The 17,021-nt window shown below is 46.3% G+C and overlaps 1 protein-coding gene across 3 annotated transcripts; it reads right to left on the reverse strand.

Moving 5' to 3' along the window:
* Positions 1-255: 255 nt before the first annotated feature.
* On the reverse strand, positions 256-16,635 carry wapla (WAPL cohesin release factor a). 3 transcript variants are annotated; one of them, XM_019860303.1, is made up of 21 exons: positions 16,344-16,635; positions 15,731-15,775; positions 14,700-15,042; positions 13,508-14,189; positions 12,754-13,061; positions 12,440-12,570; positions 11,112-11,207; positions 10,357-10,536; positions 8,427-8,563; positions 7,004-7,115; positions 6,687-6,917; positions 6,488-6,599; positions 5,565-5,662; positions 5,267-5,343; positions 4,992-5,173; positions 4,131-4,246; positions 3,815-4,021; positions 3,501-3,711; positions 3,089-3,177; positions 2,825-2,920; positions 256-1,913 (listed from the first exon to the last, which is right to left on the reverse strand). In XM_019860303.1, exons 3-21 carry the CDS (start codon positions 15,007-15,009, stop codon positions 1,848-1,850), a joined length of 3,441 nt encoding a protein of 1,146 aa, XP_019715862.1. In that variant the 5' UTR covers positions 15,010-15,042; positions 15,731-15,775; positions 16,344-16,635; the 3' UTR covers positions 256-1,847. The 3 variants fall into 3 exon arrangements, with proteins under 3 accessions (XP_019715862.1, XP_019715861.1, XP_019715863.1); XM_019860302.1 differs by having other exon boundaries at positions 15,703-15,775; XM_019860304.1 differs by lacking the exon at positions 15,731-15,775.
* Between the last annotated feature and the right edge of the window lie 386 nt (positions 16,636-17,021).

Raw genomic sequence — 17,021 nt, forward strand, 5'->3', positions numbered from 1 at the left:
GCGTTACTTTGCTGTACTTGAATGTTTGCAATCTCATCTTTCTGACTGTTGCCAAACCGGTTTGTATCGCAAGCTAAACCGTGACGGTATCTTACTCGTCTTTGTGGGTTTTGTAATGACGAGTGAAGTCAGTTGTCGCTGTCGTGTCGCAAAGTGCGTTTTGCCGTAATTCGGTGAGGTGTAAAGTGCGTTTTGCCATTCTACTTTTACAAACGTCATGGAAAATAGAAATGGTAAAATAAAGTCAGGCGTCGTTTTTTTTTTCTTTTTACTTATTCCATTACTATTTACACAGAAACGGGTACAAACTTTTTTTTTCTCACTCCTTGATTCTTTTTCCAAATGACAAATATTGTATAAAATAAAAACATTATCAGCTTCCAGGTAGTTGGTGAGGGAAGACAGGAGGTGGGGTGGGTGGGGGCAAAAAGTAGTCTAAGCATCTTTGTCAATGTCCATCAATTGCTTATGTACATGAGTATTTACATTCTACAATTCCATACAGAGCAGACATTTTGCAAGGTTAAAGTTCATCACTGAGGGCTGGTGGCCCGTAGGCCGAGCGGATGACGTCCGTGTAGACGTGCATGGCTGAAATGACAACACGTGGGGGGTGGGGGGGGGGATATAAATATTTGTGAAAGGTGGGGAGAAGCTTGTGGGCAGATGGCTGAACATACAGAAACCATGTTTTAAAACAAATTAATTTCCTTACATAATAGCAGATAATAAGCAACTAAACCATCCATTCATCTATTCTCGATCGTGCTTATCCTCAGCTGAGGCAGGATATGCGCACAAGTCGCCAGCCTGCCGTAGCCCACCTATAGACAAGGGTTCAAACTCACACCTATGGACACTTTAGGGTCTTTAATTAACCTTAACATGTATGTTTAGGGGAACGGAAGCTTGAGAACAACCATCATCAAACCCAGAACTCCTTCCTGCGAGGCAAACATGCTAATCGACAAGTCCGGTGAAATCGCACAGATTCATACATGACAGATTGAACTTGAGAGAAATACCACATAGTTGAGTTGAGCTACTATGGGTCTTACATCACATGTTGTGGTTGGACTTGAAGATGCACTCAGTGTGCTCGCAATTTTTCAGTGTGAGCGTCCATTTTTTTTTTTTAGACGCTACAATAAAATGAGCGATAATTAAATTAAAATTACAATTAAAAATAAAAAAAAAAGCACACACAGTAGTCCACATCTACAAGGTTAAAATTCATTGTGAGACTATGTACTGTGTTGTAGGATTTAAATAATCTAAAACAAAAAAATGCGCTAAAACGTGTCCGGCTTGAGCCATTGTCACTCGAGTGCCAATTTCATTCAAAAGTGATTCCGCATTCATAAAATTCAAATAAAAGGCCCTCAGAAAGGAGAATGAAAAATTGGAAAATGTGAGAACATAAACTCCAAAATACATGAAGGACCCCCTTGACATTCAACTGCAAACACGAGGGCCAGCGAATGCATGGAGACATCATTGTGACATGCATGAAAGTGATTGTTTCTTCATGCTGGTCGGCGAGATCACTCTTGGCTTTTGACGTAGAAGATTTTAAAAAAATGGGGGGAATAAAATGGGAAAATAAAAAGGGAACCATCTGGGAAATTTCATACGTTGCCCCCCCCCCACCACCCCCCTTGCCACTGAAATCCGAGTGGTGGATATTGACGGGGAGCGCTAGCGCTGGCTTTGGTTCGGTTGTGTGTCGTGTGTCGGGCGCGGCTCCCGCCCTTGGCCCACATCCCGCCGCCACGCGGTTCTGGTCTGAGAGCACCCGACATGTCCCCTCGGCTGTGCGGTCCGCGCGTTAGTTTGAGTGTCCGCTGTTAGCAGTGCTCCAGATAGTCGATGACCCGGGAGATGGACTTCTGCCCCGTGGTGCCCACCGCACACTGGGAGAGACAAACAACAGAGCCAGACGGCAAATTGTGAGGAGTTGTGTATCCAACTGTATCTTAACACTTTAAAATGTACTCTCCTTGAAATCGTATCACACCCCTATGTATCGAATCATCATTTATTGGGAAGATGTACACACCTGGTTTTGTGTGGGTGTTTATATATTTATTGGCATGGGCGAATAACTGGTTCGAAAGTTTCCCGCGGTCTTTAAAAAGTCACGGTTTCAATAATGTCACCGGTAATGAGGTTGGGGGACTTCTAAGCGGGCCCCAATATGATTGGCTGCTTGCAGAGTTGCGTAAAGGAGCTGCAGCTTTGAGGTTCTCGATGAGCAGGGAGGGGAGGGGTGAGCGGTTACGCACGGAGGAGAAGAGAGACGCTGTAAAGGGGACGCATTTTTGTACTTGATTCATGTGCGTCTATAAAATGGTGCCATTGGGTACGAGTAAATATAATAGTTAGCCCGGCCCAGAGGTCTTCTCAAATTCTATCAATAGCTCATGGGTGATGGGACACTGACTTACGAAGAAGAAATAAAATGGAGGAACGTTAACGCATTGATTGATTGACCGATTTAAACTTAAAATGGTATACACTTCTCAATGTACCAACTAGTCTATATTTTGTTGAAAAATAAAATTGACCGAGTTCAACGGAAACTGTGCCAATCTGCTTCAATCCGGTGATTCTCAACGGGGTGAGTACCAATGGTCCCTTATAGAAAATTGTATCCCAAATTATTGACAACACGAAAATGTGAATCCCCGGGTGACAACAAAACCACTGCTTTAAAACTACAGACGCCGCGAAGGATATTTCTCGCAAAAACAGTCAAATGTAATCAGTAAAATCGAATAATGGCCGAGCCCTCAGTACCCCTTACAACAACTTCGAGACTCACCGTGAGGTTCATGAAGCTCAGGAACTTCTTGAGCATCTCCGTCATGATGGAGAAGTCTCCTTTGGGGAGGTGCCGTCTCACAGTAGTCACGTTCACCTGCCCAACCGCAGGGAAGACGCGCGATTGTCAGAAAAAGGCAAAACACGTTGACGTGAGACCATTTTAAGTGTAAACTGTGTTTGACTCCGGTGATTCTGCAAACATCAACTGGTGTGTGTGTGTGTGTGTGTGTGTGTGTGTGTGTGTTAGTGTGTGTGTGTGTACCTGGCTGCCTTGGCAGAGGCATCCCAGTAGCAAAGCCGTGTAGGAGGCCACAATGCTGTCCTCCATGTGCTTGCCGGCATGCTGCAAAGCTTCGACAAAGCAAGAGGGGGGGAAAAAAAAACCTTAACCAGCTGCACGCCTTTGCCCGCAGCGGCCGCAATTGAAAAGCGTAATTTCCACACTAAGCGGTTGATCCGACCAAAATGCGACAAATCAGAGTTTCCAGCATCTTTCTCCGCCTGACCTTTTCAGTGTCAGGCTGTGAGAGCAGAATAGTGAAAAGTCACGAGTGGAATATTTCGGCAACGGGTGAAATGTTTATTGTCAAATGTCAGCGAGTGGCCGACTTTTCCCGAGCTGACTTCCAATCTCAACAAAAGGCTAAAAAAAAAAAAAAAATCCAATCATTTACCTTTGTTTAGGTCCAACTCTTCGTCCTCCTCCTCTTTCTTTGGATTCTCCGGTTGCGGTTGGCTGTCGTTGGGCTCGGCCGCCACCCACTGGATCTCCCCCATGGTCTCCTTCCACTCGCCGCTCTGGTCCTGGGGCTTGGGCGCCTCGCTGATGAGGTCGTCGGTTTTGGCCTCGGCCAGGATGGCGGCGCGTTCTCGCTCCAGGAAGAGCTGGCAAAGAAAGAGCCACTTTTTTTTTTTCGGCACCGATTCTTCCGTCTATGACAGAAGGCAGCCAACGTGCGACGACACTTTGCCCGAATACGTTCCCTACCTTGACCAGGGCCGCCAAGGCACCGGAGGCCTCGGGCTTCTCCGCTCCGTCTTCCCGAGTCTCGGCCAAAGCGTCCGCTTGCGTCGGGTCGGCCGGCTGCGTCAGGCTGTCCTCCAGGCAGAAGTCATCCATGCTGTACACCATGTCCACCAGATAGTGGCGGTTTCTGGAGCTGTACTCCACCAAATTAATGAGCAGGCCCAGACCCTGGACGAAGAAGCGGAACACGTGAATTATTTAAAACAAAAAAGAAAAAAAGAAATGAAATAGTAGGCCTGGGCTGGAATGACTCTCTCAAAAATTTGAAGCGGCTCACCAGCACTCGCACGTCGAACCGTTGTTCCTGCGGGATGAAGCGCGGAACCCGCAGAACACAATTCAGCGCCGTGACGATGAGCTTATCCTGCTCGCCCGTCTTGGTGCTTCCCCACTCTGCAGACAAAACAAAATCATTTGGACACTGGAAGATAAGAGATCCTATTACCTCATGTAGTGGAAGTTTTGTTTTTTTTTAATGTGAATGCGGTCAAATCATTTCGATGTATATTAACACATTCCGTACCAGCCAATTCTGGACCAAGTCTGAAAAGACGTTTAAAAACGTCTTTGGGAGTGAATGAGTTCAATATATTAGAGCAGGGATGTCAAAACTCATTTTTGGTTCGTGTTTCACTTGGAGGGCCGTTATGACTGCAACCATATCAAGACGTCAAAAATAACTGTTGATTCAACTATTGTTTATGTTACTATCATGAGTGTTTGGCAACAAGAAAATGCTTAGAATATATCATAATTATTGCATATGAGGATTTAAAATTTTGGAAGACATTTTAGAAAGGACCATGGAAGTTGGCATGTGTGAGGTGCTTTCGCGGGCCGCATATAATGATGTGGCGGGCCGGATGTGGCCCCCGGGCCTTGAGTTTGACACCAGTGTATTGGGAGTATATTTGGGTTAATTTTACTGCTCTGCGTAGTAAGGGCAAACTAGTGTTTGCACATTGAAAAATAAAATCATCTGTGTATTATTGCTTTTCTTTTTTCCCCCATTTAAAAATTGTTTTAATCGAGTTTTCAAGTTGAAAACAAGCCAAGTGCACCCAATAACACCACCGAAGGGTTCAGAGGAGGCTATCTGATTTCATTGTGGCGTCTATTGGAGCCAAACGTTACCTACCGTTGTCGTGGGTGAGGTTGAGCAGGACGCCGATGACGGCCCTCATGCAGTCCTCCACCGCCTTGCCCACGTTGCTGAAGCTGCAGTGGGGCAGCGAGGCGGCGCCCGACTCCGCCGACAAGGAGCTGTTGTTCAACGCTCTGCTATATCGCTGGATCATATCCTCGCAGTAGCACAGCGCTCTGACGACCGGCGCGCATGAAAAGAGTGTGAGCGGCAGCCTAATTGAAACGCAAAGTTGCTTTCGAAAGACCGCCGACGGGTTTGCGCCTCACCTTGCAGAGGAGACGATGAGCTGCGAGTCCTTGTAGGCAATTAAGTAGCCCTGGTTTTCCGGATTCTGCACGGTCACCTGTCGTTCCCCCCGCGCACCCCCCCACCCCCAGAGGTGAAAGCAAGGATATCAATTACGAGTACAAGGAGGGGAGTCAAGGCATCGACTGTAAAGGTGAAAAGCAGACTTTTGATGGGGCTTATCAATCAGCAGCAGATAAAAACCAAGCAAGCGCGCATGGTTTTAGCACCCAATTTGGCCTCAGGGGGATGACGCTCGAGACGAGACCTCCCACTTACACTCTCGAGGACCCGCAAACATCGCTCGGCTCCCCACAAAGATGCGACCAGGTTCTCCTTGTCGTCCTCTTGGCTCAGGTTTTGCACGCACTCTTTCACTAGGCAAACGATACAATGAAGAACGAGACAACTTGATTGGCACATCCACTGGAAAGCGCCCCTTAAAATGGATTTACACCGCAGGTCCAAGAGCCCCATTTCTAATTTAATGTCTCCATCGGATGCGTTTGACCGTCTACTTTTTCATCGACATTTCAAGTGACACATATCCAATACGCTAGCTTGGCACTGACTGAACGCAGGACGCGGCAATGCGCGGACGCCATTGATTTAAACCAGGGCGACTTTGGCATTACTCCACATTTTTTGTTTTTATTTTTTGTCAGGTTTTGTTTTTGTTTTTTAAAGTCAGTGATGGACACACCATATTTAGTTGTTCATGCTTGCTGTAGTATCCGTTTGTAGCGGGTTCCATTTGTAGCGGGTGTTTGGGCAGGTACGGTTGGGAATATCAGCATCGTACAGGACGAAATTCTGACTGTTCCCCAAGTTGGCACAAAATAAATAAATAAATAAATAAAATGACCGCGAGGTTACAAATGGCATCACTTGCCGGCAACAGTTTATGGTTTTCACGCCAGACCCGGATCCCTATCGCCCGACAAATATCAGGGATGACCGTATTTCGAGGCAGTCGAGCTTGCATTGACGCGGGTTTATCTGATACGGCGCATTGGCACAAATCTGATAAGAATCAGATTTGTATCCAACTTTGGAAGAAGCCTGATTGCAATCAGAAGATATCCCATTCCTTGTGTTTTTTTTTCCCCCCTCTTGACGTTGCCATGACGTATATTCAAAGTGTGTCACTTGAACTACACAGTGTCCAGCGTAATGCGCAATATCGTGAAGGTTTGGCGTACCTTTGTCGACAATGTGGTCCAAACCTCCCAAGAGTCTGAGCTCTTCCTTGAACCAATCGCCTGCTCTTTTGGACGTCAGAGAGAGCAACGTCTCCATAGCAAGGTGACCCGTCTACAAAAAAAAAAGAAGAATAAAATTCAGCGCCCGACCTCAACTTTATTCGTCTTCTGCAATTTCCAGCGATAGCTTCCAACGCACCGTGATGTTTTCCAGGTCCAGGTGTTTGTTGTGTACCGTTTCGCACAGTTTCCGGATCTTCTCTTTGACCTTTGCCACTTCCTTGGCGGTGAGCTGGTCCTGGTGGGCCGAGTAGTCCTGGTCCAGCTCCAGCAGCTTGATCATCAGCTCCAGGCAGGCGCGGTCCAGGTCCATGTTGAGGCGGTCGCGGCTCAGGATGTACATGAGCGCCGCCGTGCACAAGGCCAGGTTCTGATTGAGTGACGGACAAACAAAAGTGAGCGAGCACGGGAACCCGCGGGGGAATCCAACATCATACGGGACGACTTACGACTGACCGGGTGCTGCGACGAATCGCTGAGCATTTTGAAGACCTGCGCCACCTTGCCTCTTGCCCGCAGATGCATCCTGAAGCTGGGCATGGCACAGCGCGTGGCCAGGCTGATTATACTGGGACGCACGCACAAGAATGACATGGATCAAATGGTCTCTTCCCCTTCGTCTTTCACCATTTGAGAAAATACCGGCTGCTCAGGATGGGCGATCATGTGATCGCGATCAATTACGGGTCGATTGCGGTGATCAGCTGTGAGCATATTTCCAGGTCTGTCGCGCTCGAATCATTTTAGAATCAGTGATCCCTGTGATTTTTCTTTCGAATCATCCGAGTAATTCGACTGCGGCGCTACCAAGAGAGGGCGCTAATAGAAACCATCACAAGTGGTTTGAACAGGATACAACGTGGCCGGGAAATGTTTGAGAACTCAACAATGACCAAACTTCAGGTTATAAAAACAGCCCATTAGGAATGTTTTATATCATTTAAGTCACGGCAGTATTTTTCTTTCTTGCTAACTGCTTGCAAAAAAAAAAAAAAAAGTATGACATTTTTGTGAGGGCCAGTGTTGATATTTTCCTCAACTTCCCAGCATGAATCATCAAGACAAAATATAAAAAGCCCATGCGGGAGACGGGTATACTTTTGGTGTCGTTCCGAAACTCGGATCACGTGCGCTCTCGCTGATGAAATTATTTTAATCTCAAAAGCCTTTCAAGAAAAAAAAAAAAAAAAAAAAACAACCCTGGCATGTTTCCAAGCTACGCTGAAGCAGCAAGTTGCTGGGTTATGAGCTTTGGCGGGAAGCGCGAGTCGCTTTCTCGACTGGCAAAGACGCGCCAACGTGGACAAATGTTAATTGACAAGCACTTGCACCGTTCAATCAATTTAATGAGCTACTTGGCACTCATAATAGAAACACCGACGTTAATGCTCGCCTCTTGACTGCTACTCTGGCATCCCTTCACTGGCTCATTTTAGGGTTCTTTTGAAGGTCCTATTATTTGTTTTCAAATCTTGAAATGGCCTCGCCCCACCTTACCCCTCTGACCAGACGCTATTCTCGGTACCGAGAACTAAGCGGAGGCTCGGAGGGGATCGAGCCTTTTCCGTTAGTGGTCCCTCCCACTGAACATTCGACAAGCCCCCTCGTTGCCCATCTGTCAAACTCATTTTTATTCTTTGGCTTTTGGCTCAGCATGAGATTTCATTTTTAGTTGGACTGTTTTGGTGCTTTCTGCGGTCTTTGTTCTTCATTTTTGGTATGAATTATTTTTGCTCCATGTACAGCACTTTGTATACAGCGGCGGTTGTTTTAAAGTGCTCGAGAAATACAGTTGGAGTTGAATGTGTCACAGGCGAGGTATAAACAAAAAACCAAAATAGCATCGGTGAAGACAAACTAAGCGTTTCGCTCCGCTTACCTAAGGCATCTCGTGTTGAGCGGCTGACTGCTTTTCAAGCCCGTCTCCAGGTACTCAAAGTCATCTGTGAACTCTTGATTCTCTCCAAACTCCACCACGTCGTTGAAGTGCTTGACGTGCTGCACCACCGTGTAGAGCTGGAAGAAGGCAAAGGAGCTTGATTGCAGCTAATTGGCAAAAGCTGCGGCATCTGCCCAAACATGCCGTCACCTCTCGGGGAAAACGCTTATTCCGGGGTAATGGCGCCGAGGCTGCGTGTGTGGACAACCTCAAAGCCCGCGTGACGGATTTACTTCACTTTTAATTGTTGCGATTAGCACCGCGATCGCTTTCTTTGGCTTCAACCAGCAGACGGAAAAATGCACAAAATTGCCAACAGCCCAGTGAAGGCAGGAAACTTTTAAGACTGATGCACTTTTTTTTTTTTTGATGAAATGATGCTTGTGGAGGCTCTCAGTCGTACAGGAAAGTTCCATCGTAGAAAGGGTTCTGTCAGTCGTCATCTGTACCTGTGGGTAAAAAACAAAAAAAAAACAAAAAACAAAAAAAGCAAAAAAGGACGTTTCGCTTCTCTCACAGAAGCTTCGTCAGCGGTAGCCTGATGAACAAGTAAAAATCCTAGGAACAGAAAAGAGATGGTTTGAAAGGGGGGTAAAAGAAGCGATTTTTGTTAAAAAATTTTCACCCTCTCTGAACCGTGAAGGAGGTATCAGATTTAACCTGTCTCCTATTTACAATAACTTGTTGACCAGTAAGGGACATAGACATGCTGATCAGGCTAACTGAAAGTAGCTATTCAGCCTTAGCCCAAACAATAGGCCTAATCAAGACCCAATGATAGGGAATTTAGAAACCAATGGGCCTCTAATAAACCAATAGGGGCGTGACTAACCATCCCCACCCAGTCCTCAAACAGGCCACGCTCAGCTTTTTAGCGCAGAGCAACTTCCCGGAGTCTTCACGGAGACTTCAGGGTTGTCTACCGCTGACGAAGCTTCTGTGAGAGAAGCGAAACGTCCTTTTTTGCTTTTTTTGTTTTTTTTTGTTTTTTACCCACAGGTACAGATGACGACTGACAGAACCCTTTCTACGATTGATGAAATGATGAAATTGGTTTGTTGATGTTTTCACGCTTCTGCGGGAGCATTTTGGATGGGCAGAATTCTCGTAATAGCGGCGTTTTAACGTTCAAAATGCATTCACCATCATCTAAAAATTTGTTACTTCCAGGCTGTGTGTTGAAAATCCAAGCCCCCGAATCTCAAATTGAAGCTTTTTGAGAGCAATTTTAGGGGAGCGTGACTTCAGAATGAGTATTCATATCATGGCAGCCTGGTGGTTACCTTGTGTCGCCCACACTTGTGAGGCTGGGGTTCGAATTCTGACACTAAATTGTCCATCGTTGATGTGATAAAGCCACAGTTTTTTTTTTTTTTTTTTTTGCATTACTATTTGAATCGGATTTGCACCAGTAATGCGTGAGAGATATCAGGTGTGGCTTTAGAAATTATCCAATGCCAATTATTTTTGTCAATTTATCTCTATCCAATGCTCTTCCACTCGATGACAGAAGGTAGATAATTAAGCTATATGTCAATTTTGGGGCATTGTTTGCCAGGTGGTGTTTATGCCTCACTTGTTTGGTAGAAACCTGTAAAGTTGTCTGTTTACGCTTAAATGGCTGCGAGTCCAAGTGTTCATTTAGTCAGTTACCAACCCTTAACTGAATCCGATAAACCATCCTTCACATTAATTTATGTGGCAGTTGCGTAAACATATCAGACCAAAATATTTACCAAAAATAAATGACTTGTGGGACGCCGTTTTTAATTAATGATGAGGTCTTCACTCACACACAAAATGTGAACGTGAATCAAAGACCGAAATCACCGTGCCACCCCTCCCTCCCCCCCGTTGGGTTACAGCTCACCTCCTTGTGCTCCTTCCTGCACTTGAGAGCCGTGACGATGTCCTGGTAGGGTCGCGTGGGGATGGTCTCTGATTTAATGACTTTGGGCGGGGGCGGAGGAGCTTTAAACAAGCCGTCATCTTTATGGGAGTTGCTGTCCTTGCTGCTGCTGCTGCTGCTGCCGCCGCTCGATAAGATGGCCTGGGGAGGAGGAAGCAGGAAAAGAGAAATGGAACTCAGGCGGCAGCCACAAAATCTGTTTAATGACATGTCTTGACAATTTAACGCAGCCGAATAGTCTGTTAAGCACACAGGTCCTGAATAAGTGCTGTTAACAGATGAGGAAGTGCAAAGTCGAGGGCAACTTTTGAAAATCCCTGTTGACAAAGTGCAATTTGCGAGTCCCTGAGCAAACATTGACTCGCGTGGGGGAGCACGGCGAGATGAAAACGCGGCATTTTTGTAAATGGAGGTTCAGCGTCAGGGCAAACAACTCCACTCGAAGCGAAAGAGACTAATTAGAGCAATTAAAAGCAGAACCGTTGACTACTGAGAGACCAATAAACAATATTCCGCCTTCGTGCTCAGGAGGGCCAACGGGGAATTGTGTAACAAATGGTAATGATTCCATAATGCTGCATGCATCGTGCGCTGAACTAAGACAACGCGTCTCCATCGTCTCAACGGCGCTCCTAAGTGCCACGTGATGAATGCTCGACGAGGCAAAAATGTTCGGCAAACACAATTTGTTGCGCGGCGTGGAGGCGGCGCCTTACCGGAGCCGTTTGCGATCGAGCGAGGGCCGGCACGGGGAGCTCTTCGGACTCTGGCTGGTTCCAGTGCCGAGCGTTGTACACTGCTTTGGCGGGGGACTGAAACAGAAGAAGCGATACGACGTGACACATAGCGACACATCGCAGTGGAAACCTCGCCAGCAAAATGCCCTCCATGTATACCGGTAGTTCCTGAAATGTGGGTTCAAAGGAAGGTGGCCACGCCCCTTTTTGCCAAAGATAAACATTTGGTGGGCCGTGGCTCCCAAAACCCTGCTCCGATTGACCTAAAATTTGAGGTTTTGTGTTGCGTCAGCATAATCAACATGTACACCAAGTTTCATTAAAAACGAAATCTGCTCGGTTAAAACTTTGCGATTTGGCATGAAGTGGTCCTGTAATATGATGAAGTGACAAAATTTTTCAATAGTTTTCTCTCCTAACGGCCCACTGAGGGAAAGCACGACGATGATGTGGCTCGTGACAAAAATTGAGTTTGACACCCCTGCTGTTTTCGCATTCAAAGACAATTACAGTGTGCTTAGGAAGTGTGTTCCTAAATGTGCTCAGAAGCTAGAAAGCTGTCTTACTCGATCACAGATTTGCAAATATTGCACTTGGGTCTGGATGTATTATAAGGATTCGCTGTACTTTACAGAAACTCCTCCTCGTGTAAAGTCAAAATAAATAGCGCTCAACGGGGTTCCGGAATTTACTGCATTAAATTTCAAAACCAACCAACGCCACTGATACAAAGAGAGCCTGTAAAAGAAATTCTACACTTGCCGTTCATCTAAATAAAGCGCTGGAGCACCGAACATAAGCGCTGTTGTTGTAAATGAACACAAAGAGAACACATGAATATTGTACAACACGAGCACGACGAGTCTGAGATGTCGGTGGTGCGGTACGGAACGCAAGTTCCTCCCCCCACTCCGCCCGCCCCCAAGCCCCGAGCGCCACAAAGCACACTTCCTGAAAATGACAAAGAGTGCTGTGCAATTATATCACACAACAACAGCGCAGTGGGTTTTAGTGTGTGTGTATGCGTGCGTGTGTGAGGCGTAGCAGACGCGCGGAACGGAGGAAGCCCGACCACAACAAACAACCCAAAGCCGATGCAGAGCATAATCAAGATAAACAAGCTGTGCCGTGAATGCAACGCAGCAAACTGGAGCAGAATAATTCAGATGAGGTTGCCCATAAGGTGATGTTAGCAACACGCGCGCTGAACCGCTTTCTTCATCTTGCAGCTGTCATGGGGTTAAAGCGGCGCCTTCACCGATTTTCACGAGGCCACGGAGACAAATATCGCATCATGACTCACAAACCTTTTTAGGCCCGCTGAAGATCTTCTTGAATCCTCCACCGAGGTCCTTGGACTTTTCGCTTTGCTTCCCTGAGCGTCCTTTTTGGCCCTCGGCGCCCCCCGGACTGGAGTCGTCGGCGAAGTCAAAAGTGTCTGCGGGGAGGAACAACAAAAAGCAAGAGTCACGTGACATTAGCCGGGGTAGCGCAATCACATTGCGGATATCGTCCGCCATGAAGTCAAAACAGATTATGAAGAGAATGTCATTTTTCAACTCATTAAAACACGGTAGAGCCCGACCGCTGAATTGGCCGGCAGATTTTAAAATCGGCATACCTGTATTGCTGCTGGCCTGGCTGTCCTGGGAGTCACTGGTGTGGGGGCTGTCCACGCCGAAGCTGAGCGCGGCCAACGCCGCCGCGGACGTCCTGGCCTTCTTCTCCTTGACGTGGGGGCTGTCGTCGTCGCTGTCGCTCTCGCTGAGGTCGTCAAAGCCAAAGTACTTAATCTTGTAGCTGCTCTTCCCCCCGCCGGAGCCTTCGGAGGCCTCGTCGCCTTTCTGGGCTTCCTCATCCTCGAAGCCGAAGAACTCCAGCTTCGACTCGGCCTTGGTCTTCTTGGTCTTGACGCAAGCGGTTCGGAATCTACGAGAAAAAGTGGCGTTTCAGTGCAACGACCCTTTTGTGCATTTTGTTTCCGGTGTGCCCTTGATTTGTTGCAGTTCATTGCTAACACTATTTTTTAGTTGCCTTTTTTTATCTCAAAGTTAATTGACTTTTTCAATCTCAAATTAACTTTTTTAATGTCAAAGTTAATTAACTGAGATCATTTCCAATCGTAAAATCGAACTCATCGTGTGCTAACATTTTTGAAAGACTGATCGAAGCCATTTGAATGCCAATGAATGCCTTGCTTTTGATTGCTTATATTCATGGCTTCAAGGCCTTTTAAAGTGCAGAGACCGACTCAAGTCAGCCGTGAGAATTTGGGGGGAGATCAGTGCAAACGGCCAGCATCTTGAATGAGTTCATTTTTTTAAGGATCCACAGGAATGCTCATCGAGTGAATCCCCAACCTCCTCCTCACTTACCTTGCATGTTTAGGCTGTGCCTCCGATTTCTTCTTCATCTGTCCTGCGTCGCCAAGGTCGGCAGGCGTGGCCGGCGTCACCAGCTCATCTGCGCTGCGCTCAATGGAATCCTGGATGGTGACGTTGCACACCGACACGCAGGACGGGTGCAGGACCGTGTAGTCGCGGACCCTGCCGCCTCCCCTCCCCGTGGGCTTGGCCGGCACCTTTGCGTTGGCGGCGCTGTTGCTCGCTGAGGCAGAAGCGACGCTGTTGGGTTTCTCGGGAGCAGTCGCCACTTCGGGGGGCGCGTCGGCATCGTCTTCGGAGAATAATTTGTTAGACCGACTGCGCGGCTGGTATTTCTTGCAGTTTGAGGCTCTGAGGGTGAACGGGGAAGGGGGAATGTTGTCCACTGGCTCTGGAGGAGGCTCCTGCCCTGGACTTTCTTCTGACGGTGGTGCATCATTAGACAAGGAGGAGGTGGTCTGGAGGTCTCCGCTGCCACCTGGAACATCGGTGGACTGTGCGACGACAGACAGAGGAGCGACGGGGGTCCTCTGGGTCCCTGAGGAGTTGTGAGCCGAGGGGGCTGCTGCGTTTGACAAAGACGTCGTGGGCGCCGGCATCTGGCTGCTCTGTGGCGCACTTGCGCACCGTGGCTTGTTATTTTCAACGGTCTTTGTGTCAGCTGCTGTCTTGCCTGTTAACAGACAATAACACAAAGGAATATTACATTATGTGACATCATAACTTCAAAGACGACGCAAAAACAACAAACCGCTCAACGGGGTGGACTTTTTAATTGCTTCAGGTGAACAACAATGACATTCCTCAGCGGCCATTCATTGGCAGTCTGGACACTGGGAGGGGCAACCATATTTTGCTTTAGAAGAAGTCACAAGATTTTCCAAAAATCGCCAATAAAACCATAGAAAGGGTTTCGATTTTTTTTGCTCTGTGTCTTTTAAAAAATTGCTTAAAAAAAAAAAAAAAAAAAAAAAAAAACGGCCAATTCCATTCAGCCAGTTTCAAGATTCCTTCAAAAGCCAAAAAATTTTCAAAAAACCCCCAAAAAAACCAAAAAAAGGGTTTCATTTTTTTTTTTCTTTTTTTTTTAAAAAATTTGTTAAAAAAAAAAAAAAAAAAAAAAAAGATTTTTGCAACCCTTGCAATATCATAGCGTCAAAAACGAGTCCTTCCCTCTCCTTACTTGGAATTTTGTCCGTCGTCACGACATTTTCGGCGACCGTCTCGGCTGCTCCGCCCTCATCGACGCTCATGGACTCTTCGTCACTGTCGAACCCAAACGGGTCGTCCCCGCTGTCGCTGTCCTCCAGCCGGGGCCTCTTGGATAGCTCGCCCGACTTCACGTGAGGCCTTTTGGCCCCCAGCTGGGCCTTGTAGGTGGTCTCGCCCCATTTGGTGGTCAGGGTGGGCTTCCTGTTGGAGAAGACTTCTTCGAACTTGGAGTTAGCCTCGCCTCCCTTGCGGTTGTACGTTTTCCCAAATCTGGATGTCATCGTGATGACTTTATGTTACATATTACCTGTGACCTGAAACAGAAGGACCACAGTGACATTACAAACAGGCTAGAAATAATGGGACATGAATGCAGTTTTCATTTATGGGGCTCAAAACACCACCATGTGCTTTAGCGACAGACCTTGCGCTTCAATTTGATGGCGTTTGCATCCCAATCAAGTGCTTTGTATAAGAATTACACATTACTTTGTAATGTGTCTCCTGCTTTTTAAGGGACCAAAAGTCAAGGGACAATTAATTGCTCAGCCGTTCCGTGGCGAGGTAGGTCTGTATAGCTGTCAAAGGAAATGGTTCCTTTATATCTTATGATGATGACAAAAGCAGCAGGATGAACTCTGAAGTATTTCGCAATGTTATTTGGTCAGATTCAGCCAAATGTTTCAAACTACATTCCCACGTCACTTCGTGGTGCAAATGGAGATGTAGTGGTAACAGCTGGAGGATAGTCCAAAACTGCTGACAGATTATTTTTGCTATTGCCAAGGTGTTTGAAAATGTTTGGGTTTTTTTAACAGGTGTATTTTATTATATTGTAACACACAACTGCATGTATGATTTTACAGAATACGTTTTACATATGCTTGCTTTGTGACTTTTCAAAGTGAGTAATTTCTAAGGCAAGGTCATGACAGCTGTTAAAATAAAATCAATTTCCAAGAACAACAACTTACTGAGCAAGTGTGGAGAGCGGCATACGACCTCTGCGAATGATTAGAATGGTACCACCTCTGCCTTAATTTGACGCTGGAAAAAAAATGACATTATATATTATATGTAAAAGATCACATGTTTAAATTTATTTTGATTTCTATTATCGCAATAGAAGTCGATACAAGGGAATCCTGTGGAGGAAATAACAGTTTGTCTTAAAAAAAATCCCATTTACTTTTCAATTATCTTAGAAAGTAAGAGAAGTGAGCCGAGCTCAGTTGCTAATCGGCAGCTGCTTTCAACACGTTTCCGTCACTCTTCTAATGCCCGACACATTAAAAACAAGCCAATTAGATGCACTTTTAAAAAGCTAACTTAATCCCGATGTTCATTTATCGGTGAAATTAACTTTTGCCCATCTGAAAATGCGGCGACCCTCCGTGCGGGCCATCGGGTTGTAAAGTTCACATAAAGTTAGCCGATAGCTGTTAGCACCGAGTGCTAACTGCTAGTTTACACATCCTATTTGACCGCACAAAACGTTGAGAATTGTACATTTCGAATGCTGCGTGGCCGGCAAATAAAAAAACAAAGACAGAAATGAGTTCAAGTGGCAAAAATAGAATTTCAATAATCAAGTTTGGCAAGTACTCTGTGTTACCTTTCAACTCCAGAATAGGCTTGTTTGTTAGCCAACCGGCTAGGCCTGATTCCTCAAACCAAGCGCCTAAAGTCCGTCTCGCGGAGTGGAAACAAGGCCAGAAACGCGTCCCCCGAGTGGTAAGCACTGCCGGGGAATCGCCGGTGTGCGAACAAACTACACTCGCGTGTTTAAACGCGGTCTAAATGTAGTGGATAATCCCGTTTTTCGCATTTTGGAGTGCCACTGGCCGCCATTGAAACACCCCCTCCCCTCCTCGTTTTGCTCGGCCACAACCGACAAGTCATGCGGGGCTCCGACACTATAAGTGTCCAATCAGCAGCGTAGATATTTCCACGTGTTGCAGTGAACTCGAGTCTGATTGGTTGTAAGGAATATTTAACCGCTGAAACCCGATAGGGGGCGCTAGATGACCATTAAAAACGTGAAACTGAGCTGACGTCCATTTGAATGGATTTTAGCTGATCAAGCAGTTCTGTCACTCGTCACAAAATTATTTCATTTTATTTTAATATTTATTACTCGTTGTCGCATTCCAAGTTTAGTTTTATACATAGATGTTTGCTGTGTTTTTATTTAGATTTTTTTTTACCTTGATTTCACTGTTGGGTGGCGGTGTTTTTGGACGATGACTTCATATCCAGTTTAACAGGTCCATGAACTAGTACGCTGTTTATC

This window comes from Hippocampus comes, unplaced genomic scaffold (assembly GCF_001891065.2).
Source record: "Hippocampus comes isolate QL1 unplaced genomic scaffold, H_comes_QL1_v1.1 scaffold39, whole genome shotgun sequence".
Lineage (NCBI taxonomy): Eukaryota > Metazoa > Chordata > Actinopteri > Syngnathiformes > Syngnathidae > Hippocampus > Hippocampus comes.

Excerpts from the sequence above, each read along its gene's own strand:
- wapla (XM_019860304.1), bottom strand. The coding sequence starts at position 15,009 with ATGACATCCAGATTTGGGAAAACGTACAACCGCAAGGGAGGCGAGGCT. Across the intron at positions 5,663-6,487 it reads GGACCACATTGTCGACAAAG|TGAAAGAGTGCGTGCAAAAC; the intron begins GTACGCCAAACC and ends TCGTTTGCCTAG. Across the intron at positions 4,247-4,991 it reads CAACCTCACCCACGACAACG|AGTGGGGAAGCACCAAGACG; the intron begins GTAGGTAACGTT and ends TTTTGTCTGCAG.